We start from the raw sequence: 25,057 nt of genomic DNA on the forward strand, positions 1-25,057 counted from the left end.
TAATAAATAAATAAATAAATAAAAACTTTCGATGCCAGCATCCCATATCGGAACACTGATGTGAACCCCACCCAGCTCCCTGTTAATGTGCAGGAGAGAATGGCCCAAGTTCTTGGGCCCCGGCCATCCACGTGGGAGAACTGGATGGAGCTCTGGGCTCCTGGCTTCAGCCTGGCCTAGCCTCGGGTATTGTGGCCATTTCGGGGGTAAACCAAAGGATGAAAGATGGACCTCTCTCTGCTCTTTCCCTCTCCCTTATTTTCAAATAAATAAATAAATACATCTTTTTTTTAAGGGCTTCCTTTTCAGGACTTTTAAAAATATGGTCTCTAGGCCGGCACCGTGGCTCACTAGGCTAATCCTCTGCCTGCAGCGCTGGCACCCCGGGTTCTAGTCCCAGTCGGGGTGCCGGATTCTGTCCCAGTTGCTCCTCTTCCAGTCCAGCTCTCTGCCGTGGCCTGGGAGTACAGTGGACGATGGCCCAGATCCTTGGGCCCTGCACCCGCATGGGAGACCAGGAAGAAGCACCTGGCTCCTGGCTTCCGATCTACACAGCGCGCTGGCCACAACGTGCCGGCCATAGCGGCCACTTGGGGGGTGAACTAATGAAAAAGGAAGACCTTTCTCTCTGTTTGTCTCTCTCTCTCACTGTCTAACTCTGCCTGTCTAAAATATTATATATATATATATATATAAAATATATATATAGAGAGAGAGAGTGTCTGAAAGCATCCATTTGTGATGGATTGAAAATTAAAGGAAATATCCAATAAGAACTATTCCTTTGCCTTAGACATCTGAATAGCACTGCCCTAGGTAGTAGGGGGCTGGGACTTCAGGCCTGGGTCTTCCTGGTGCTGGTGCAGAACTCTGCTGTAGCCCAACTCCTTTCCTAAGGCAGCTATCAGTCCTTGTAATTTCCTACCCCGTGTCTGCTGTACACCTAGTAAGGCTTTATATCTCTTGTGAGATTTAATCATCTGAAAAAGATATTCAGTACAGCACGTTAATAGAATATTGCTAAATATATTCAATTTCAAACATGCCATTGTTAAAGGTTCAATGAAAAGTGCTAACCAACAAAATGCCTTGTATCTGTGCATGTTTCTAGAATATTTCAGTTGAGTTTAGACCAGTGGGTGGGCCTATTGGCCTTCCACTGAGTCAGGTTCTTTTTTTTTTTATTTATTTAAAGATTTATTTATTTGAAATGCAGAGAAAAAGAGAAAGAGCCTCTCTATCCACTGGTTCCTTCCCCAAATGGCTAAAATGGCCAGGGCTGGGACAGGCTGAAGCTGGGAGCCAGAAGCTTTATCCAGCTCTCCCATATGGGTGACGGGGCCCAAGTACTTGGTCACCATCTGCTGCCTTGCCAGGCACATTAGCAGGGAGCTGGATCAGAAGCAGAGCAGCCGGTGCCCTGATATGGGATCCCAGTGTTAAAGGCAGCAGCTTAACCTGCTCTGCCGCAACCCTGGCTCTAGGAGAACAAACCAGAAGGGGGCGGTGGTGTTGGGATATGGAGAGTGGTCCACGATGGTCTTGGCAGCCGAGACTAGGATGACTGATGTATGTTTGTGCCTCCCCAGACCCTCATTGCTGCCTCTGTCTCCGTCACCTCCTACCCTGTGTCAGGGCATGGGTTATTTTCATAAACCAAGCAAGACAATGGGGAATTAATGCACGCATCACTTTGACAAGATGGCCAATCCCCCAGAGAAGGAGAGGCCTTCTCCCCAAACAAGTAAATACTGGACAGGCCTTCCTGGTCACGCACAGCATTTCCTAGGAGTCTTGGAAGCGTCTGAGAACAGGACAAGGTTCAATATAGTTAGTGAACTGTCGGCTGACACAGGTGACCCTGGCCCTTCTTTGTACTACCTAAGCATGCTCCCTGTTGCCTGTCAACGTGATTTTATTCTTGCACTAACCAAGTTTCATGCAATAAGAATTATTCTTGTCCTCCTGGCAATGTGCAGTGACTCCAAGAAACTCTGCAAAAAGAAAGAAACATTACCAAACACTTGGACTTTTTTGCCTCAAAGATGCTTGGACCTACCCACCTGGGTGCTGTCCCTGCTCCTGAAGTCTCATAGAACATCACCTGTAGGGCAGCAGGCTAACCCCGAAGCAGATGCTGTAGATAATGTGAGATTGATTGGTCAGTGAACCTGCATGGTCATCTCATAATGGCGGGGGACCTGAAGACTGTCTAGACAACCAGACCCTTGCCCATGAGACTGACCTTGGCCATTTGTCTTCTAGTCCTGCTTGAACAAGAACCTTCCCAATCCCAAGGCAGCTGCCTGTCCCATCACCAATAAGGTCAAACTGTTGCAAAGTTCCTCTCCTTCTAATAAGAAAGTCTTGGTGCCAGTGTTGTGGCATAGTGGGTAAAGCCACCACCTACAATGCTGACAGCCCATATGGGTGCTGGTTTGCATCCCAGCTGTTCCACTTCCAGTCCAGCTCCCTGCTAATGCTCCTGGGAAAACAGCACAAGATGGCCTAAGAACTTGGGCCTCTGCATCCATGTGAAAGACCTGGATGAATCTCTTGGCTCCTGGCTTTGACCTGACCCTGTCCTGCCTATTGAGGCCATTTAGGAAGCAGATGGACGATTATTTCTGTGTGTCTCCCTCTCTCTCTGTAACTCTGCCTTTCAAATAAATAAAATAAATCTTTTTTAAAAGTTTCATTTATTCTAAGTTGTACACCCTCTCCTGCCTTATTTCAATCTTATCCTTTCCCATGAAAAGTAAATCTTTGAAGATAGCTACCATTGCCTTTATCTAAGTGCTTCTCCAGGACTCTTAGCATCTTATTCCCTGATTAAATGAAGTTTGTGTCATTTGTAGGAAGAGGTTCTTTTCTTATAAATGTCAGGATTTTTAAAGATTATTTATTTAATTATTTATTTGACAGGAGGGGGGGGAGAGAGAGAGAGAGAGGAAAGAGAGAAAGAAAGAGAAAGAGAGAAAGAGGAGAAAGAGAAAGAGGAGAAAGAGAAAGAAAGAGGTCTTCCATCTACTGGTTTGCTTCCCAAATGGTCACAACAGCCAGGGCTGGCCCAGGCCAAACCCAGGAGCCAGGAACTCCATTTAAGTCTCCCAAGTGGGTGGTAGGGTCCAAGGCACTTGGAGCATCTTCCAGTGCCTTCCCAGGCGCATTACCAGGGAGCTGACTCGGAAATGGCACAGCCAGGACTCAAGCTAGTGCTCCAATATGGGATGCTGGCATCCCAGGCGGTAGCTTAGCTCACTGCACCTCAGCAGCAACCCTGGGAAGAAGTTCTTAATCATTGCCCTGAGATTGCTTGGTGGTGGTAAAGAAATGACATGTGGTTATTGACAGCATTGGCTCACCGATTTGGGTGCAGAATGGAGGGACTAGAGAGCAGTGGAAGCAAATTTAAAGGGTTTGCATTTGCTCAAGGTCACAGGGCAACCCCCACAGCGTGTGGCTTCCAGAATCTGCCTGCCAGTCTGGATTGCTGCTTGTTAGCTGTGTGACCCTGAGTGTGTTGCCCTCACCTCTTTTTGCCTTTCATTCCTCACCTGTACAACATGGGTCATAATAACACCACCAGCCTCATTAGGGTTGTTCCTGAGGAGGTCACGATTCCATCAGCCCCAGGCAGGTCATTGCACAGCACATAATAAGCATCCAATAAATGGTTGCAAGCATGGAGCAAAATTATGTGGCGTGGGGGGTTTACGTCCAGAGCCTCTACAAACCATGCTACAAATGGGTTTACCCAGTCGTCTTTTAGAGATTGTGTTTGTGTGTCAGTTCGCTTACAGTAGATGGCCTTCATTTCTCTCCACTGGTAATCCAGATCTTGTTTGGAGCTGACGTTTTGCCATTTCAAGCATTATTCCATCTGTTTCTATTTTTGGTATGTGCTATAAGCCCTGGGAGCCAGCTGGCATCAGTTATGGAGTTCAGACTTGAGAGGCTGATCAGCCACTAATCTTCCTTCTGACCTTAGTTCAGTTGGCCAGTTCTGTGTGCTCTAGACTTCTGCTAGTAGAATGGAGGTAGGATGTGGATTCTCGTTGACCCTGAAGGGTTGTTAGGAAGATTCTTGAGGGACTACGCTTAAAAGAAGCACATCCCTTCTCGATGAGTGGCAGCTTTGTGGAAATACTTCCATTTGCTCACACCAGAAACTCGGAGTCACCTTGACACTTTTCTTGCTCTCGTGCCCATGTCTCATCAGCAGCAAACCTTGTCTGGCCCACGTTGAGACGATGTCCAGGTTGGCCATTCCCCGCCCCCCACCTTCCCACGCTCCCTTGGTTTCAGCCTCTGTTGTGTTCACCCGGTTTGCTGCAGTTCCCCCTCCTTGGTCTCCTGCTTCCACTCCTGCCCCTTCAGCCCACCCCAACACAACAGTCAGAGAGACAGTGCTGTGCACCGGTCCGGTCATGACTGCATCTGCTGCCAGGCTGCTTTGACAAGGGACCACGCACTGGGGGGCTTAGAGAGCAGAAACGTGCTCTCTCCCAACCTGGGGCTGGTGGCTAAGATGAGGAGGTATCAGCAGATGCTGTCTTCTCCCTGTGTCCTCGTGAGGTCTTGCTTCTCTTCTAGGACGTCACTCAAGTTGGGCAAGAGCCCACCCTAACAGACTTGTTTCAACTTAAGTACCATTTTTAAAAAATTTTACTTCTAAACACAGGCACATTCTAAGGTCCTGGGGGTAGGACTTCAACATGTGAATTTTCTAGGAGGAGATAATTAATCTGTTAATGACTGTGCCCAAAATACTCCCACGGTCATCCAACTCACTGAGGTGCAGAAGCCTACCTCCACCACCTGGCCCAGCCCATGTTCCGGAGCAGCCCCAATCCAAAGAATCAGAAATGCCCCCAAAATATGAAATTTCTTGAGTACTGACATGATACCACAAGTGGAAGATTTCACACACCTGACTTCGTGTGAGGGGTCACACTCAAAACAGGTACACTAATGATGCTGTATAAAACTGTGTTTGGGTTGTGTTATAAAGTGTGTGAAGGGTCTTCAGAAAGCTCTTGGAAAATGCACTTTAGCTTTTAATGCCATTTTTTCTCTGAGCTTTTGAAGTCCTCTCATACATGAAACATAAATGAATCTCAGGGTTTGACTTGGGTCTCATCCCCAGGATATCTCATCATGTATATGCCAGTATTCCAGAATGTGAGCTCCAAAGCATGTGTGGTCCCAAGCCTCTGGGGTGAGGGATGCCCAACCTGTGCTGCTCTCTGCCTTGCCCACTCATCTCCCACTGTAAGATACCTCCTGGCAAAGGGCCGTGCACTGGCTAGTCCCCCTCTCTGAATGCTCTTCCCACAAACAACCTCAAGGCTCCTCTCCTCATCTCCCTCAGGCCTGTACTCAAATATCTCCTGACCTCCTGTTTAAAATTGCAGCCCTCAGCGCCAGCATTGTGGCGTAGCAGGTTAAGCCACCACCTGCAGCACCGGCATCCCATATGGGCACCTGTTCAATTCCCGGCTGCTCCACTTCTGATCCAGCTCCCTGCTAATGCACCTGGGAAAGCAGCCGAGGATGGCCCACATGCTTGGGCCCCTGCACCCATGTGGGAGACCTGGAAGAAGCTCCTGGCTCCTGACTTCAGCTTGACCCAACCCCAGCTGTTGCAGCCATCTGGGGAGTGAACCAGCAGATGGAAGACTCTCTGTCTGTCTGTCTGTCTCTCTCTCTCTTTGTAACTCTGCCTTTCAAATAAACAAAATAACCCTTTAAAAAAATTTTTTTAAATTTTTTTAAATGCACTCAAGAGGTAGAGAGACAGATGGAGAGCTGCCATCTGCTGGTTAGCTCTCCAGCTGCCCAAAATGGCTGAGGCTGGGCAGAACCAGACTCTCTCTCCCCGTCCCTCTGTAACTCCATCTTTCCAATACATAAAAATAAATCTGTAAAAAATAAAAATGAGTGCACCAGGAGCATAGGCCATACAAGCCCGTATGTGTAGGGTGCAGGTGGGAGGCGAACATACAGCAGGAGCACCAGCCGGTCTGGGATGCTGGGTGATCTCTGGACAGCTGCATTCCAGCTGAGGGCTGAAAAGGCAGAATAACAGACAAAGACGGAAGGCGAATGAGAGAACATTCTAGCAGATTAGAGAAGAGCTTGTGATAGTGTCTCCAAATGGATGCGTGAGACTTTTAACGAGAAGAGGAACTTATTCTGCAGGTTTTCTTCAAAAATCAATCCTAGAGAAGGAGAGTAATGACAGAAGACTGTAGTTGGGCATAAGGACAAGCCTAAGAACCATTGGCCTGGAAACCACATGGCCAGCATTGTGGTAGACAATTGCAGTCTTTCCTTGAAAACAGTAACATCGGCCAGCGCCCTGGCTCAATAGGCTAATCCTCCGCCTTGCACGCCGGCACACCGGGTTCTAGTCCCAGTTGGGGTGCCGGTTGCTCCTCTTCCAGGCCAGCCCTCTGCTGTGGCCAGGGAGTGCAGTGGAGGATGGCCCAAGTGCTTGGGCCCTACACCTGCATGGGAGACCAGGAGAAGCACCTGGCTCCTGGCTTCGGATCAGCGTGGTGTGCCAGCTGCAGCGCGCCGGCTGCGGCGGCCTTTGGAGGGTGAACCAACGGCAAAAAGGAAGAGCTTTCTCTCTGTCTCTCTCTCTCTCACTGTCCACTCTGCCTGTCAAAAATAAAAAAAAAAACAGTAATATTGATTCATTTAGATATAGAGTTTGTTCTTTGCCTACAACGCCTACAATATTTATATACTAGCTAAAGATGAAATTATTACTCGTCAAGAGTATTGAAAAAGGAATGATTTTTACATTGGACAGAAGAAATGTATATTGATAGCCCCAAGACACCCCTGTAGTCTCTAGAATCCTATTATCCCGTGATTATTTTTAGTCTTTGCAAAGAGTACAATGCAATTTATAATCCTAGGATAATACGTTTCATGGTGACAATGACTTTTCTTCATGTTGCCTCAAGGATCAGAGGAAATTCTAGAGAATGCTTTATGGTCCTGAGGTAGGTTATCCCAGGGTGTCTTTTAACCTTCATGGTCTAACGTGATTATCGCGTTGGCTGGCATTGCTGATGTTTCACCGCAGACCAGGTGTTCTGTGATAATAACCACGTATGAATCAGTGCCCCAGCAGGAGTGAAAAGCTGAAGACCTGGGTGTTTCCTGTTTGTGGATGGATATTGATGTGAATTTGAGTGTTTTGTTCTTTGTATAGGAAATAGCATATTTCCTATGTTTCCAGAGACAGTTCTCTTCTTATATTGAATTTCTCTTGGTTTCTCTTCAATATCTGATACAATTCTAGTTAGACATTTGTCCCTGCCCCTTGGAAGCCAGAGTCACCAACCTCTTATTTTAGGTCAGTTCTTGTATTATTATTATTGGCAGAGAGAGCTTGCATCTGCTTATTCACTCCCCAAATGCCTATAGTGGCCAGGGCTGGACCTGGTCAAAATGGAGAACCAGAAATTCAATCCAGGTCTTGCAGGTGGATGGCAGGAACCCAACTCCCTGAGGTGTCGCTATTGCCTCCCGGCCTTTGCTCCAGCTGGGAGCTGGAATCAGGAACCAGAACCGGAAATTGAATTTGAGCACTGTGATATGTGATGTGGCCAGAGTACCCGCTTGGGCAAATGCCCTCCCCCTGATTTTTTTAAAGCGTATATGAGGGTACTTCAAAACGTTCATGGAAAAAATAGAATTAAACAATAAGTTTATTTTGGCACAAAATTATTTGGGGGCGAGGGGCAGGGATTGGTGTTGTGTCATAGCAAGTTAAGCCATTGCCTGCGATTCTGGCATCCATATGAGTGCCAGTTTGAGTCCAGCTGTTCTACTTCCAACCCAGTTCCCTCTAATGTGCCTGGGAAAACAATAGAAAATGGCCCAAGTACTTGGGCCCCTGCCAGCCTTTGGGAGTCAGATGGAGCTCTGGTCTCCTGACTTCAGCTTGGTCCAGCCCTGGCTGTTGTAGCCATTTGAAGTGAACCAGAGGATGGAAGATTGATCTATATCTGTCTGTCTGTCTGTCTATCTATCTACTTATCTACCTCTCTGTAACTGCCTTTCAAGTAAATAAATAAATCTTCAAAATTAGTTTTTGAAATTCATGTGTAGTTTTTTCTTTTTCTTTCTTTTTTTTTTTTTTCTTTTTATTTTTTGACAGGCAGAGTGAACAGTAGAGGGAGACAGAGAGAAAGGTCTTCCTTTTTGCCGTTGGTTCACCCTCCAATGGCCACCGGCGCACTGCGCTGTTCCGATGGCAGGAGCCAGGTGCTTCTCCTGGTCTCCCATGGGGTGCAGGGCCCAAGCACTTGGGCCATCCTCCATTGCACTCCCTGGCCACAGCAGAGAGCTGGCCTGGAAGAGGGGCAACCAGGACAGGATCGGTGCCCCGACCAGGACTAGAACCCGGTGTGCTGGCGCCGCAAGGTGGAGGATTAGCCTACTGAGCCACGGCGCCAGCCACATGTGTAGTTTTTTCATAATGTGCCTTCTCCAGAAACTTTTTGCAGATACCACATACGCATTGATTTCAAATTTTTCTTACACCTAAACTTAACTCTTTTTTCTTAAAGATTTATTTTTAAGTCAGAATTATACTAAGAGAGAAGGAGAGTCAGAGAGAGAGGGGAGGGGAGAGGTCTTCCATCTGCTGGTTCACTCCCCAACTGGCTGCAACGGTTGGAGCTGTGCCGATCCAAAGCCAGGAGCTTCCTCCGAGTTTCCTAAGTGGGTGCAGGGGCCCACGGACTTGGACATCTTCTACTGCTTTCCCAGGTCATAACAGGGAGTTGGATCAGAAGTGGAGCAGCTGGGACTCAACCGGCGTCCATATGGGATGCCGACACTGCAGGCGGCAGCTTTACCTGCCACACCACAGCACCAGCCCCCTAAACTTATCTTTTAAGTCCATTTTCCACAAACCTTTTGAAATACACTTGTATTTATCACCTTTAAGGGGCTGCACACTTGTGCTGTTTTTCAGTTTCAACTGCTGTTCCATGGGGCATGATACCCAAGGTCAGTTCATTATCAGGAAGACTCACCCCTTGCACAGTTAACAAGCAAACTGGCTAGAGGGAAGTGAGAATGAGAGTTTACAAGCCATTAAATCTTCTGAAGTCCTAGAGGATGGCAAAGGATGTGCATTTGCAAAAGAGAACTGGCTCTTTAATTCCTGTGTTTACTTCAATAGAAGCCCTGCCCTTCCCAATGCATAGGTAACGATTCTTTGATCTTGGAAACCATTGTCCAGAAAGGTTCTGTAGGTCAGAATTCTAAAACACGCTAAAGGAAATGTTTTTAGGAAATGAATAGATGATATTCATAATGACTTGTTTCTAGCAAATTACGGGTGCTGAGGCACATCCCTAGTTAAGACAGCAATGTTTGGGGCAAAGCATTTGGAGATCCACGCATACAAGGAATCTTCGAGAAGTTTGTGGAACTGTGTATTCTGCAAAAACTGTGTGGATTTCCAGATGTTTTGCACCAAAATTAATTTCTCTTTTCATTCCCTTTTACAAGTGCTTCATGAAGTATCCTCATATTTCAGAAATGTGGGCCATTGCTCCCTGCAAGGACAGAGAAAGGGTCGTGAACAAATCCATGTGAACCCAATACTGCTGCCGGTAAAGAAAAACTCAAAAGTCATTTCCTACTCAAGAAGCCTGGGTACCCCAGTCTGTGTATAGGACCGCACAGCTCCTGCTGGCTGAAGTCCAACAAGATAATGAAAACTCCCATGTTGCCTTTCTCCTCTTAGAAGGCTCAGCCAAGGCCATGATAAACTAGACAAATGTGTCTGTGCTTTCATGAAATGAAGCTAATGAACCACTTTCTTGAGCATCAGTGGTTATTTCTGTCATTGTACAGCCTCGGGCACTGTAGTTGGTGGCATAATTTCTCACACATTTTTGGTCTCCAAGAGGAAAACAGGCACGTGTTCTCTCTCCTCTCCAAAAAAACTCTTCGTAACTCGTGCAGACTCAATTCCAGAAGCTGTTCCCGTTGAAGTTTATTTTCAGTGTTGTGTTTGTAAATAGGACATTTTCTCTGCCCTTCAACAAGATGAATGGCCTTTTTTTCCCACTTTAACAGTAACACATTTATAATCAGAAAGCAATATCCCTTTATGACATGTTTTTGTCTTTAGGAGTGATGGGGATATGGTCCTAAAAGAAGAGTTGTGAGGAAGATTAGGGATTTAAGAGAAGGTAATTTTCAGTTTCACACCTTCCCCTGGTTTCCTGCAAGAGTTCCAAAGGGACTTGGTAACCAGCAATCCCCCACCCACATGTGGGCCACAGAGCTCTTTAGTCATCAGCCTGTTCCCAAGTAATAGAGAGGAAGTGATTGTACTACTACAATGACCCTGACTCACTGTAGAGGGCTTGGCGCTCATTTCTCTGTGGACCATTGAAAGTAAAGTCTGTCGGCCAGTGCCACGGCTCACTAGGCTAATCCTCTGCCTGCGGCACTGGTACCCTGGGTTCTAGTCCCAGTTGGGGCACCGGATTCTGTCCCGGCTGCTCCTCTTCCAGTCCAGCTCTCTGCTGTGGCCCAGGAGGGCAGTGGAGGATGGCCCAAGTGCTTGGGCCCTGTACCCACATGGGAGACCAGGAGGAAGCACCTGGCTCCTGGCTTCAGATCAGCGCAGCACTGGCCGTAGCGGCCATTGGGGGGTGAACCAACAGAAAGAAGACCTTTCACTATGTCTGTCTGTCTCTCTCTCTCTCTCTCTCTCACTGTCTAACTCTGCCTGTCCAAAAAAAAAAAAGAGAAGAAAAGAAAGTCTGCCCCTCCTCCTCCCCTTCTCCCAGTAATGAACATGCGAGGTCAGCGAGTCTCTCGTTTTTCAAGTCTAGGGATCCCTTGGAAACATGCAAAACTATTTAAAAGTAGGAAAATGAATAGTAGACATCACCATGTTCTCAACCTGTGGGCCTCCTCTTTGGTTTACAGAGTCGAATAAGAGAGTTGGGTTGCCAAAAAAAAAAAAAAAAAAAATGACACACTCAATGTCCTTGGTGGAGACAGGCCTGGGGTTAGAAGATAAGGCACGTCGCCTCCCTAACATGTCAAGGGGACGTGATGGAGAAGAAGGGTTCTCAGTGTGTTACCCACTCCGGCTGCCACTTTCCCCTCCTGCCTTCCCGCTTCGTCTGTGTTGAGCATTTCTGCTGTGAGTAGCAGGCCTCCTGGTTGAGGTACACTGCTGTTCGCTCTTTCCTGTTCATTCATTTTCATGAAGCAGGATTTCCAGGCTGTTCCACGCTCTGGGGAGACAGCAAGGACGAACAAGTCCTTGTCCTCGTGAGCTTACTCGTTAGTGTAACCAGTAAGTATGTGCTATGATATAGGCTGGACACTGAGGAAACCAAACAAAGTGCTGGGCTGAGATGGTGGTGCCACCTGTCCATCGTCGAGGACGTACGTCATTGGAGTGACCACACTGGATGCTACCCTCACTTGCATGCCCCCCCTTTATTTAAGGCAATAACCCATCATCCAAGGCTGGGCTACCCAGCGTAGTTGTCATTCTCTTTTCCTCCTTGTAGCCTATTCTCTCTGTACACCTGTTCACCTCCACCATGTGCTGCTCTGATTAAAACCATGGCGCCACCCCAGTCTAGAACCCAAACCCACCCAGGTGTTCCATAATCTCTCATCGTAGGGCTCTTCAACAACACAGCTCCTAGTGAAAGAGTGGTTGGGTTGTGTGAATATCTCTTCCCCTAGCTTTCCATTATAAAGATGATTACCATATTCCATCATTTCAAACGTGTGCTGTAAGTGCATTTCCTCGTCAGTGTGGACGTATGTGGAATATAATGGACACTGCTGGTTTCTGGGAGAAGACAGCATAGTTCATGCAAAGAGCATAGCCCTGGCATGAGAAGACCCAAGTCCACATCCCTGCTGTCAGCACACCAGTGTTTTTGAGATTTAATGTCCCCAGCCCTAAAGAAAACAAAAAATAATGACAACATCCTTCTTCACTCTGCAAGTTTTTGTGAATATTTAATGACATGATAAACGCGGTGTGGTTTTAAAAATTGGTTTTTTTATTTTATTGCTTTGGAAGGCAGAGAGACAAACATAGAGACAGACATTGTCTGTTGGTTCATAGCCCACATCCCCTCAGAGCCAGGCCAGGGCTGGGCCAGACTGAAGCCAGGAGCCAGGAACTCAATCCAAGTCTCCCACGTGGGTAGCAGGGACTCGAGTTCTTGAGCCATCAGCTGCTTCCTCCCACGGTGTGCTTCAGCGGGAAAGTGGTATCAGTACTCAGATTCGGGTGCTTGGACATGGGACACAGGCATCCTAAGTGGTATCCTAACTGCTGTGCTGATTGCCCCACCCCCAGAGCGCTTCCATAGGGCGCGTAAGGGACCATTGGTGCCGACTGCCGAAGCTGTTTTGGAAGATGCTCTCTCGCTCCTTCAGCTCCCCCAGAACACATAAGTCATGGAATGGAAATGTTCCAAATTGTGTAATGGTACAACATCCTGTGAACAACCTACGCCACTGTTCAGTTTCTGAGTGTTCATCCCTATTACATTTTTGTTAGGCAAATTATGTTATTGGGGAGCTATCTCCAGTCTGGGTATAAGGCCTGGAGAATAAGGTGTTTGTTGAAGTTTATTGCAGAAACCATGTAGATTTCAACATCTAGTCCAATGACCTCACCTTACAGAGCAGCCTGGCCCTAGCCTGTCACCCTGAGAGTGTAGAACTGCAAACTATAATAACTGGAAGCTCTCCCTGGGACATGTGCTGTGCACGTGGAATCCTGGGCTAGAGGCACTTGGAGACCTGTGTGTTCCCTGCAGAGGTAACTTTCTGTGCCAGAGATCTGTGGATTGTCTTCCTAGGAAAGAGAACTCTGGATGGCTATTTCCAAAAGCCTTAATTCTCCTTTCACAGGGACACGTCCCCGGCAATAGTAGCACTCTTCAAAGGGCCTAGGATACCCACCTTTGTGACCTAAGCGATGGGAATGTAATCTGGCTTATTCTGATTCCAAGAGACCTCAGTGATTGGATTGGTTTTCCCGCCAGTTGCAGAAGCATGCACAGTGAGGAGGCTGGGATGTGAAGATGGCCGATGATCCGCCAGTGCCTGAGAGGCCCAGTCAAGGGGGTAGGGGGTGGGTGGTGCTGAGCCATGGCGCTGTGACATCACACAACAGTTGCCATACAGAGGGGAGAGCACTGAGAAGGCACTGGTTTCCACCAGAAAAGGCTGCTCAAGGCAAGGCGTCTGAACGGTCCCGAGGATGCGAGGGCACTGTAGACCAGGTTCTGAGGCGGAGTGACTGGAAGAGCAGAGGGAGGCATCAGGGAAGCCTGCCGTGTCCTTGAGCAGTACCAAGTGTCCTGGTGTGGCTGGGACACTTGAGTGGATAAATAATAGAAGGAAATTAGATGGAAAGAAACTGGGGCCAGTGTCCTGGCTCAGAAGGTTAAAGTCCCGCCCTGCAGCACTGGCATCCCATATTGGTGCTAGTTCGAATCCTGGCTGCTCCACTCCTGATCCAGCTCCCTGCTAATGTACCTGGGAAAGTAGCAGAGGATGGCCTAAATCCTTGGGCCCCTGCACCCATGTGGGAGACCTGGGTGAAGCTCCTGGCTTCAGACTGGCCCTGCTCCAGCCATTGTAGCCATCTGGGGAGTGAGCCAGTGAATGAAAGCTCTCTCTCTTCCTCTCCCCCCCCCTCCCCTTGAACTCTACCTTTCAAATAAATCTCATTTTAAAAAAAAAAAATTGGGGGAGGGAGGTTTGTCATATTATGAGATACCTCCTTGTCTAATACCCAAGAGATTGGAGCTTATTCAGTTTATAATGAGGACTTTCCAAGCTCTTTCAGTTGGGAGAATTGATCAGAAGGGTTTGATAAGAGCGTAGAGGGTGGGCCAAGCAGTAGCAATGCAAGGGAGGTTCTGGAAGAAGAATAAGACCGGATGCCCTGGCAGGACCACGGCCTCTGCACAGGCAGCAGCGGTGGCCTCAGTGGGAGATCAGGCCCTGTAGTCTCTCTGCCTGGCTTTAGTAACACCTGCGACTCTCAAATTCCGTGACCTTGGCCACATATGCCTTGGATTTTGCTCCTCATCACAGTAGGACCTGTCTCCTAGGGATCTTGAGGGGCTCGAGTGAGTCGACACATGGCATGTGTAAGGGTTTAAAAATATCCGCTGTTCCCTTCCTATCTTCAGTACTACCAGAGGTGCTGTCTAGGGGGTTAGGTGAGGTGCTTTATGTTCCCTGTGGTTTCATTTTTAAAATTTTTTTAAAGATATATTTTTATTTATTTGAAAGTCAGAGTTACAGAGAGAAAAGGAGAGGCAGAGAGAGAAAGAGGTGTCTTCCATCTGTTTGTTCACTCCCCAGTTGGCCGCAATGGCTGAAGCTGCGCCAATCCAAAGTCAGGAGCCAGGAGCTTCTTCCAGGTCTCCCATGCGGGTTTCAGTGGCCCAAAGACTTGGGCCATCTTCCACTGCTTTCCCAGGCCATAGCAGAGAGCTGGATCGGGAGTGGAGCAGCTGGGTCTTGAACCAGCACCCATATGGGATGCTGGTACTGTAGGCAGAGGCCTTACTGGCTACGCCACAGCACCAGCCCCTTCCCTGTGGTTTTAGCAGCTGGTTAGCCAATGGGAATGGAAATGGTGAACACAACCCATGTGCGGTGAAGTCCATTTTTAAATTCAAAGTCGATGAAATACTTCACGCCGAAGAGTTTTGATGTGAAAGGTCTAGAGAAGAGCTTGGTGCACGTGTCAGCTTTTCCCCAGGGAGTAACAGGTCTTTTGAAGGGTGTGGTGACTCTTTCCAACTGCTGGAGTGCCATTGAGTGAATCACTGACCTGGAGACATAAAGAGAAAAGCCTGCTTCACTCAAGATTGAGTTTGGAGCTCTCGCATTCATGGGTTAACTGCCCAGGAACCAAGGCAGGGCTGCAAATAAGTCACTAAGTAGAACCTCAGTATGGCAGCTTCCGGAATGTCAACCTGAAACTCAGCAAATCAGCAATTACACAAAGGGCCAGAGCTATGGCACAGCAGGTTAAGTTGCCATCTGCACTGCTGGCATCCCATGTGGGTGCTGGTTCGAGTCCCAGCTGCTCCACTTCCAGTCCAGCAAGCAGCCATGTGGGAAACCTGGATGAAGCTCCTAGCTCCTGGCTTTGGCCTGGCCCAGCCCTGACTGTTGCATGCATTTGGAGAAAAAAACAGCAGATGGAGGATCTCTCTCTGCCTCTGTCTCTGTTTCTCTCTTTCTCTCTCTCTCTCTCTCTCTCTCCCTGTAATTCTGACTTTCAAACAAATAAATAAAATTTTTAAAAGAAAAAAGAATTTACACAATGAGATCTGGGTACCTCTTCCTTCATCCTTCAAGCAGGCTACCTGTGTCACCTGTCTCGCTTTGCACAGTGTTTCTCCCTTCTCTACTCTCTTAAGTCAGCTTGGCACCTTCTACCTTAAAGAACACATGCGTTCTGGTCCCCAACTTTTTTCCCTCCAAAGAGTCTGCCCACCAGGCAAGAATATCCATCATCTGCTTTTCCTGTCGGGCTCCCAGCCGTCACATCCTCAATTCTGAGCCTGTAAAGGAACCACTGCTGATGGAACTGCTAAGTGGGGGCAGGAGAAGGCAAGGGTAGGGGGAAACACGAGGCCTGGGATTGCATTGCTGCCACTGTCACACCCAGCTCCCTCAACACCCACAGTGAACTCCGCGTGCAGTTGGGATACGGTGACTGCCTGTGCTTGACAGAAGAGCCAGTTTGTAGGGTGGGGAAGCCAGGGTCACACGGATACTTCCAAACGTTTGTAGGATTAAAAGATCAGTGAATTTTGTGCAGAGTTTGTGATTATCCATGCATCATTTTCCAGGACTTCCTGAAGACCCGTAACATGTCACCCTGTATCTCACCTTCTGCCCTCATTGCCACTTGCAGGAAATCGGCTGCTAATGTCTAATCAGATACTGCATTTTAGTAAAGACATGATTTAATCCTGTTCAGTAGTTAAGGGTTGGGTTTTCTTTCATTTGATTTAAGTTCATTACCCTGAATATCAAAGCTCATAATGTGTTAACTGGGTTTCCCATTGTGTCACTCAACGAGCCATATGAAAAATACAAAGAGGAGAGCAGTTCTTTGGAAACAATGCACTGAAGAATGTTAATTGGATTTAAATTAGACATAGCCATGATGGAAAGCATAACTGAAAACTTCAAAGGAGACTCATGTGTCACACGTCATAAGTATGATTTCTTTGGGGTAAAATAGTCACTGTAAACCTACTGATGGAGCTCACGCTCCATTTCATTATTTTTCAATGATAAAATGTCTTGAATTTCTTGTGCTTATAAATTTCTTAAATGAAGGCCGTAGTTTCCACTTCCAGTTAATCTGAGAAAGAATGACAAATATAACTAAATATAACTACATTACTGTGGGACCCTCAGATAAATTCTACTGAGAAAATAACTATTTTCCTTATTTTTGATGATATATGTTTCCTAACTTCCCAGTGATGAACTTGCATAGCTGTTTTCTTTTTAGTTAAATGCATTTGGGAGGCTGATGGTTAAGCCACCACTTGTGACAGCAGCATCCCACTTGAGCACCGGTTGAAGTCCCGGCTGCTCCACTTCCAATCTGGCTCCCTGCTAATGCACCTGGGAAAGCAGCAAATGATAGCTCCAGTACTTGGACCCCTACCACCTACATGGGAGACCCAGATAGAATTCTAGGCTCCATGGCCAGCGCTGCTGCTCACTAGGCTAATCCTCTGCCTGCGGCGCGGGTCCCGGTTGGGCACCGGATTCTGTCCCAGTTGCTCCTCTTCCAGTCCAGCTCTCTGCTGTGGCCCAGGAAGGCAGTGGAGGATGGCCCGAGTGCTTGGGCCCTGCACCTGCATGGGAGACCAGGAGGAAGCACCTGGCTCCTGGCTTCAGATCAGTGCAGTGCGCCGGCCTTGGCGGCCATTTGGGGGGTGAACCAATGGAAGGAAGACCTTTCTCTCTGTCTCTCTCTCTCTGTGTGTCTAACTCTGCCTGTCAAAAAAAAAAAAAAAAAGAATTCTAGGCTCCTGACTTTGGCCTGGCCCAGCCCTGGCTGTTGTTACCATCTGGGGAGTGAACCAGTGGATGGAAGATCTCTTTCTCTCTCTGTCTCTCACTCTCTGTCACTCTGCCTTTCAAGAAAATAAAATAAATCTTCAAGTGCGTGCATGTGTGTGTTATCTGTCTTGCCTCTAAGAGCACCATCATCCTTCTTAGAAAACTGACCTGTGGGAGCTGGAGTTGTGGCACAGCAGTTTAAGCCACAGCCTGCAACGCCAGCATCCTGTGCAGACGCTGGTTCTGGTCCCGGCTGCTCTGCTTCTGATCCAGCTGTCTGCTAATGTGTCTGAGAAAGCAGCAAAAGCTAACTCAAGCGCTTGGGCCCCTGCCACCCAAATGGGAGACCTGATGAAGCTCCTGGCTCCTGGCTTCAACTTGGCCAAAGCAACCATTTGGGGAATAAACCAGTAGATGGAAGACCCCTCTCTCTATATATATATACATATATATCTCTATCTCTATCTCTATCTCTATCTCTATCTCTATCTCTTCTGTCTCTCCAACTCTGCCTTTAATAAATTTTTTGAAAGAGCAAACAAAAGAAAAAAAATGACTACAGAAATGTGAACCTGACTTTGCCTGGGGCTCCCTGCTGAGATCTGACACTGTCCTTGGGAGAGAACTTTCTCTAGGCCATCCTGGGCATGTCCATGCTAGGGTCGAAGCACAGGTTTGTAGCCCTCAGTTCACTCCACCTCTTCTCTTCCTTGCCAACTCCAGCCATGACCGTTCACCCTCTCCCACACTCAGCTCCTCCATCACCCTGGGTAGCTGTGGAAACCTGAACCTCACTTACTACCTTCCTGTAATGAGTCTTTAGTGTCCCCAGGAGATGTGTGTGCTGCAGAAGAACCTTCCTTGGGCCCTTGGAGATATTGATCTTAGCCAGAAATATCTGTGGAATTAAGTCTCTATTTTTCCCTCATTTTTATTCTTTTGAACTGTGGCAAATGCATATGACATAAAATGTACCATCTTAACCATGTTGAAGTAGACAGTAGAGTGGCATTAGGTACACGGGCATCGTTGTGCAACCATCACCACGCTCCTTCCACCAGGAGCTAGAATATTCTTAAATCCTATTTAACATTCCTACCACCACCAGGAGACTGCTGCCCTGAAGTGATGAACTGTAAAATGAGCAGTGGACTTACCTTGCCTCGAGGAAGCTTTGTCTCTCAGGGCTGGACAACTGAATTTTAACACGGTTCTGATGCATTGAAGTGACGCTATCAATTTCCTTTTTTCTCCCTCTCTCTGAACAGCTCTGAGCAGCGCGTCCCCTGTTCCACTACTTACCACAGCTCTGGTTTGCACTCTGGTGATGGTGTCACAAAAGCAGGACCTTTGGGCCTTCCAGAAATAAGACAAGTGCCAACTGTTGTGATTGAATGTGATGACAATAAAGAAAATGTGCCTCACGAGTCAGACTACGAAGACTCTTCTTGCCTGTACACGAGAGAAGAGGAGGAAGAGGAGGAGGAGGAGGAGGATGACAGCTCGTTGTATACCAGTATGTACATCCCAACTCTTCCCGGGGAAGGCCAACTTGGCATTGAGAAGACAGAGCTAACCCAGCCGCCCAACCATCTGGGTTCCAGTCCCGGGTCTGGTGTGACCCGGCCTTGGGTCCCAGGGCAGCTGTTAACCTCTTGGGGCCTCAATTCCTTCACCAGTAAAACAAGAGAGTGAATGTCCTCTAAGCACCCTCATGGCTGCAAAACTGGCAGCACCTGCCCGCCACCTCCCACCTCCTGACATGGTCTTTCCTTTGTTGGTTCCCTTGGGAAGGGAATGAGTGCTCAACAGTCCTTATCTAGAAAAAATTCAGAGATACTCACTACTGGGGCAGGCATGTGGCCTAGTAGTTAACACGTGGGTTAAGACCCTCACATCCCATATTGGAGTGCCTGGGTTCAAGTCCTGACACTGCTCCTGATTCCAGCTTCCTGCTGATGGGCATCCTGGGATGCAGCAGGTGATGGCTCAGGTCCTTGGGCCCTGCCCTCCGTGTGTGAGACCCGGATTGAGTTCCTAGCTCCTGGCTTCAGCCTGGTCCAGACACAAGCATTGAGGGCATTCTGGGAGTCAATTAGCAAATAGGAACTCTGTATCTCTGTCACTCAAGTAAATAATTATTTTTTGAGTGAAGTAAACACTAACCACTGTTTATGTAACAAATCTATTTTTAAGCATAGCTCAGCAACCAGAGATGGTGAGGATTTAAATTTCTTATTTAAGACCTTTAAAGAAACAAGAGAAGAAATAAAGAAAGCAAAGTTCAAAATCCACGCGTGCCATGAATAACAGGTAGATTTTGGTGATATGAGTATAGCCTAATGTTTGGTCAGCTTTTTGGTCAGTAAGTTGATTGCATACAGTGTGCCTGCCAGCATGCTCAGACTGTTTCCTCATCTGCATCTTACATCAAGCCCCTGGCACAGACCCTGTCGCCCCATTGTCACAGATGGGGAGGGGAGCAGCCGGTGCGGAGCTGCCCTGCTAAGGGGCAGTGCTGGCACTTTGATACCAACTGTAGGGGATTCCAAGGCCCCTGTTCTAGAACTAGGAGAGGAGGAGAGAAAAGTCCTGCTAGATAAAAGTCAAAGGAACCCCCACATTTGCTGCTGGCCAGTGCCTGCCTCTGCTGTCAACTTAGCGGGCTTTGGGTAGCCAGCTAAATGGGAGAGCTGGTAACACGGCTGGTGATCTGTGCAGTGATCAGAGTGAGGTTGAGGAGAGAACCCGAGAGGGGCAGCCGGAGACCTGAAGATCTGCGAGTAGAAGCAGCGGCTGTTACTTCTGTTAGCCATTGGACGTCCAGGGATCTGAGTGTTTCCTACCAGGCTTCTCAGGCTCAGCGCTCTGACCGTTCTGGACCACATTGTCCTTTGTGGGGCTCTCCTGTGCACTGCAGAATGGTCAGCCGGAAGCCTGGGCCCCATGCGCTAGATGCCCACAGCCACCTCCCCACTGCAACTCCACCTACAGACAGACCCCCAACTGCCAGCTCACAAGCCAAGTCCCCCACATGGGTGGCAGGAACCCAGTTCCCTGAGCCATCCCCACTGCCTCCCAGGGTGCTTATTAAAAGAGTCAGAAGTCAGGCCGGCGCTGTGGCTCACTAGGCTAATCCTCCGCTTTGCGGCGCTGGCACACCGGGTTCTAGTCCCGGTCGGGGTGCCGGATTCTGTCCTGGTTGCCCCTCTTCCAGGCCAGCTCTCTGCTATGGCCCGGGAGTGCAGTGGAGGATGGCCCAAGTGCTTGGGCCCTGCACCCCATGGGAGACCAGGAGAAGCATCTGGCTCCTGCCATCGGATCAGCGCGGTGCGCCGGCCGCAGCGCACCAGCCGCAGGGGCCATTGGAGGGTGAACCAACGGCAAAAAGGAAGACCTTTCTCTCTATCTCTCTCACTGTTCACTCTGCCTGTCAAAAAAAAAATTAAATTAAAAATAAATAAATAAATAAAAGAGTCAGGAGTCAGGAATCAGAGCTCGAGCCCAGGTACCCCAGCGTGGAACACGGTGTCTTGTCTTGGGTTTCGACCGTGAGGCTCAGCATCTGCTCTACCTCCCCAGTTTTCACAACCACAAATGCCTCTGGGCTTCACCAAGTATCCCAGAACTCATATGTTTAAAAAAAAAAAAATCCAGACTACTGCCTATTTCAAAGACCTTACATTCACACCCACTCCCAATTGGGCCCCCTTTGTCCACCCCACTTCACCTGCCTCCCTGTCCCCCAGCGCTGGCTTAGCTGATCTCTCCATCTCTGGAGATGCCCCCGTGCCACCTGCTGCCTGCGGGAGTCTCACCTGCCCTGCAGGGGCCAGTCCTCTTCCTCTGCAGAGCTTCTGCCAGTGAGGGGAAGGCCATGTCCTCGCCCCTCTTCGCAGTCTCTTGCAGTCTGCAGCCGGTGCCGCCATCCTTTCTGATGTTGCCTGCACACTGGGAGGCTCAGAGGGCAAGGATCCGGTCACTGGCTCCCCATGGCTGCCCACGTGCCCTGCACAGTGCTGGGTGTGCAGAGCGTGCGGAGGGCAGGAGCTCTAAGAACGGAGGCTTTAGTCACTCTCAGGAGTTAAGCCCTGTATGTCTTTATTGCTGCCTTATACCTGTCGGCCCGACATTGGTCTTACGGGAGCATGGGCAGATGTGTGTCAGCGTTAACTGCTTTGCTTCTCCTTCCCGCAGGCTCCCTGGCCATGAAGGTGTGCAGGAAGGACTCCTTAGCCATCAAACTCAGCAACAGGCCCTCCAAGCGAGAGCTGGAAGAAAAGAACATCCTCCCCCGGCAGACGGATGAGGAGAGGCTGGAGCTGAGGCAGCAGATCGGCACCAAGCTCACCAGGTAAGATGGCAGCCCCGTCTCACCTGACTGCTGAGCCGGGCTCTGCAGACTCGGGCAGGACTCCATCTCCCTCCCCGGCTCCGCCACCAAGCCAAGGGAAGACATCCCTTTCTGTCCCCACACTTGGTCTATCGTTCTTCTTCTTCATGCAAATGTTGGACGTTTAATGTGATTTGAGGTTCAGGGATAAACTGAGGGGCAGGTTTCCAGGGAAAAGAACCACCTGCAGAAAAGCCACCGTTGTTCCATTAGGTTGAGGTCCTACGTGCATGTGAGTTACGGCTAGATAACGGACGACGCAAAGGGATACACTCTCTGCTGCACGGTGAAGTTGTTGGTAATGACGTCTCATTAGTACCCGGAGGTCCTCCTGAGTGTCTGCCCTTTGTGTATGCATGCTACAGGCATGGGCGTAACTTTCAGTTAATACACTAAATGCCACCATATGTATTTGTCATCTGGGGCATGTTTATACGGTATTTGGTGACATTTGTTGAGCACCTACTATCTGCCAGGCATTCCTCTCAACATTTTGTATACATTAAATGATTTCATCTTTGAGCCCCCCTATGAGATAAACATTCCGTGCCCATTTTACAGATGGAAATACTATGGCATGGAGAAATCAGTTACCTTGTGCGGTGTCACAGAACAGCTCTGAAGCTCTCTGCCTTGACCACTGTACAAACGTTGCACTGACTCTTTATGATAGCAGTAGAATGATGAGTCCCGGCTTTGTACAGTTGCTGCTGAGTGTTGGGGTATAGTATGTAGACGTCTGCCAGGGTTCAATCCCAACTCTCTGTCCTTCTGTAGCCTTAAGTGAGTCACCTATTTCTTTGCCTGTGCATTTGTAAGATGGCGAGTTGTGGAAATACAAGTTGGTGTAGCTATTTAAAACAGTGCCCAGGGGCTGGCATCATGGTGTAGCGGGTTAAGGCACAGTGCTAGCTTCTCTGTAGGTGCTGGTTTGAGTCCCAGCTGCTCACTTGCAGACTCTCGCTCTCTCACACTCATGCTTTGACTTTCCCTCTTTCTCTGTAGCTGCCTTTCAAATAAAAAAAAATAATAAATCTTAAAAAAATTCTTGGGCTGTCATGGCATAATGGGTAAAGCTGCCACCTGCAACACTGGCATCCCATGTGGGCACTGATTTGCTCCACGTCTGACCCAGCTCTCTGCTATGCCCTGGGAAAGCAGCAGAAGATGACCCAAGTGCTTGGGTCCCTGCACCGACACGAGAGATCTGGAAGAAGCTCCTGGCTCCTGGCTTCCAGTTGGCCCAGCCCTGGCCATCGCAGCCATTTGGGGCATGAACCAGCAGGTGGAAGACTTCTCTCTCTGTCTCTCCCTGTCTCTCTGTAACTCTGTCTTTCAAATAAATAAAATAAAAATTTTTTAAAGTTGTCCAAAAAAAAAAAAAAAGTGCCTAATCTATAGCAAGCACTCTATTATCTCGGGTATTTTGTTTTTTTGTTTTTGTTTTTGTTTTTTTTTACTTTTTTTTTAATTTTTGACAGGCAGAGTGGACAGTGAGAGAGAGAGACAGAGAGAAAGGTCTTCCTTTGCCATTGGTTCACCCTCCAATGGCCGCCGCGGCTGGTGTGCTGTGGCCGGCGCACCACGCTGATCCGATGGCAGGAGCCAGGTGCTTCTCCTGGTCTCCCATGGGTGCAGGGCCCAAGCACTTAGGCCATCCTCCACTGCACTCCCTGGCCACAGCAGAGAGCTGGCCTGGAAGAGGGGCAACCGGGACAGAATCCGGTGCCCCGACTGGGACTAGAACCCGGTGTGCTGGCGCCGCAAGGCAGAGGATTAGCCTGTTGAGCCACGGCACCGGCTATCTCGGTTTTTTTTAAGATTTATTTATTTATTTGAAAGACTTACAGAAAGAAGGGGAGATACACACACACACACACACACAGATTTTTCCATCTGGTGGTAAACTCTCCAGATGGCTGCAATGGCCAGGGCTGAGCCATGCAGGAGCCAGGACCTTCATGTGGTTCTCTCATGTGGGTGGCACAGCCCAAGCTCTTGGTTGATCTTCTGCTGCTTTTCCAAGGCCAAGAAAGCTAGCTCAGCAGTGGTCCAGCAGGAAGCCGGGTCAGAAGTGGAGCAGCCTGCACTGAAACCAGCACTGATATGGGATGCCGGTGTTGCAGGCGGCGACCTCAGTTATCATTGTTATTACCCTGTTTACTCTTCTGCTGTCCAGATCTCTGATTACCTCAGTGCTAGGTACTCAGAACTCTCTAGAGGGTCTGCCCCATCATTGAACTGAAATCCCTGTCCCTGCAACTCCCACCCATTGGTGTTGTTCTGTTCCTCGTCCCTCTTCGCATAGTAGGCTCTCGAGCACTAGGAGACCATGATCTTGGCTGGCCATCCAGCTCTGCTACCCCAGGCCCCCGATACCCAAACCTTGTCCCTGCGCTTGGGAGTTGTAGTCCTAGACTACTTCCTGGCCCAGCTTCTTCAAGTCTACACACACTACAAGTAGAGTTATCCCTTGGGGCTGGTGAGAACGAGAGAAGGAGCAGAGCCTTCTTGACTCTAGACGATCAGCCCCGCCTCCCAAACAGGGGCACCTTTTACCGTAACTCTTTCCCCTCACCTCCCATTTCCCCACCTTTGCTACGGTCCAAGCAGAGCCCCAGGTATGTGAGTGGCAGATGGAAGACATCTCTGCAGATGTGAGAGAGATGCCAGCAAATCCGGCTTCTCCCAGTGGCAGCTTAGGTGGAGAGTGAGAAAGATGGGAGACTCAGAAAGCAGATGTATAAGGCTGGCCACCTGCTTGTTCATGCTAAAACCCTTCCCCTGTCAGTGACCAGAAAAATGGAAAAGGGCATCATTGTCCCAGAGAGATTCAGCCCCCAGCCTCTCATGTCTCAGTCCATGTCCACCTACCAACGCCATGGCCAGCTGGCCGTGGCAGTAACAAAACCCAGAGGAAGAAGACGTTATTTTTTTAAAAGATTTATTTATTTATTTGAAAGTCAGAGTTACACAGAGAGGAAAGGCAGAGAGAAAGAGAGAGAGTTGTCTTCCATCCGATGGTTCACTCCCCAATTGGCCACAATGGCCAAACTTCACCAATCCAAAGCCAAGAGCCAGGAGCTTCTTCCGGATCTCCCACATAGGTAGACTTCCCTGGGCCTGAATTTCATAACATGAAGGGATTAGACCAGGGTATCTGATCACTATGTGCAAAATCCATGCTTCATTATCACCACAAGTGGCTAAAAGAATGGAGACATTTGCTGTGGAGTTTGCATTTCTGAAGCCACAAGGCTATGGCACTCTGTGGCTGTTTGAGACGGTGGTAATATACTGGAAATCTTAAGCTCTTTGAAAAGCCAAGGCTGCTGTACTCATGGAGTAAGCAAGATAGAAAACATAATTTTAGCTTGACATTTTTAATAGCATCAAAAAAAATATGTGCAGCACTCCAAGAATACTCCCAAATTGGGGGCAGGAGTGTGGGACAGAAACACCAAGCAGAATTATGTCAGTTTCAGCATCAAGGCAGTTTCTACATGAAAA

General features: G+C 48.5%; 1 protein-coding gene across 6 annotated transcripts in view; it reads left to right on the plus strand.

The window, feature by feature from the left end:
* Nucleotides 1–25,057, plus strand: part of PHACTR1 (phosphatase and actin regulator 1) — a 586,996-nt gene that overhangs the window by 510,514 nt on the left and 51,425 nt on the right. For all 6 annotated transcript variants that reach the window (XM_062184620.1, XM_062184626.1, XM_062184633.1 and 3 more), the window contains 2 exons: nucleotides 18,423–18,670; nucleotides 21,352–21,508. In XM_062184620.1, coding sequence (XP_062040604.1) covers nucleotides 18,423–18,670; nucleotides 21,352–21,508 — 405 coding nt within the window. The remainder of the gene's footprint in view (nucleotides 1–18,422; nucleotides 18,671–21,351; nucleotides 21,509–25,057) is intronic.

This window comes from Lepus europaeus, chromosome 3 (genome assembly GCF_033115175.1).
Source record: "Lepus europaeus isolate LE1 chromosome 3, mLepTim1.pri, whole genome shotgun sequence".
NCBI classification, from domain to species: Eukaryota; Metazoa; Chordata; class Mammalia; order Lagomorpha; family Leporidae; genus Lepus; species Lepus europaeus.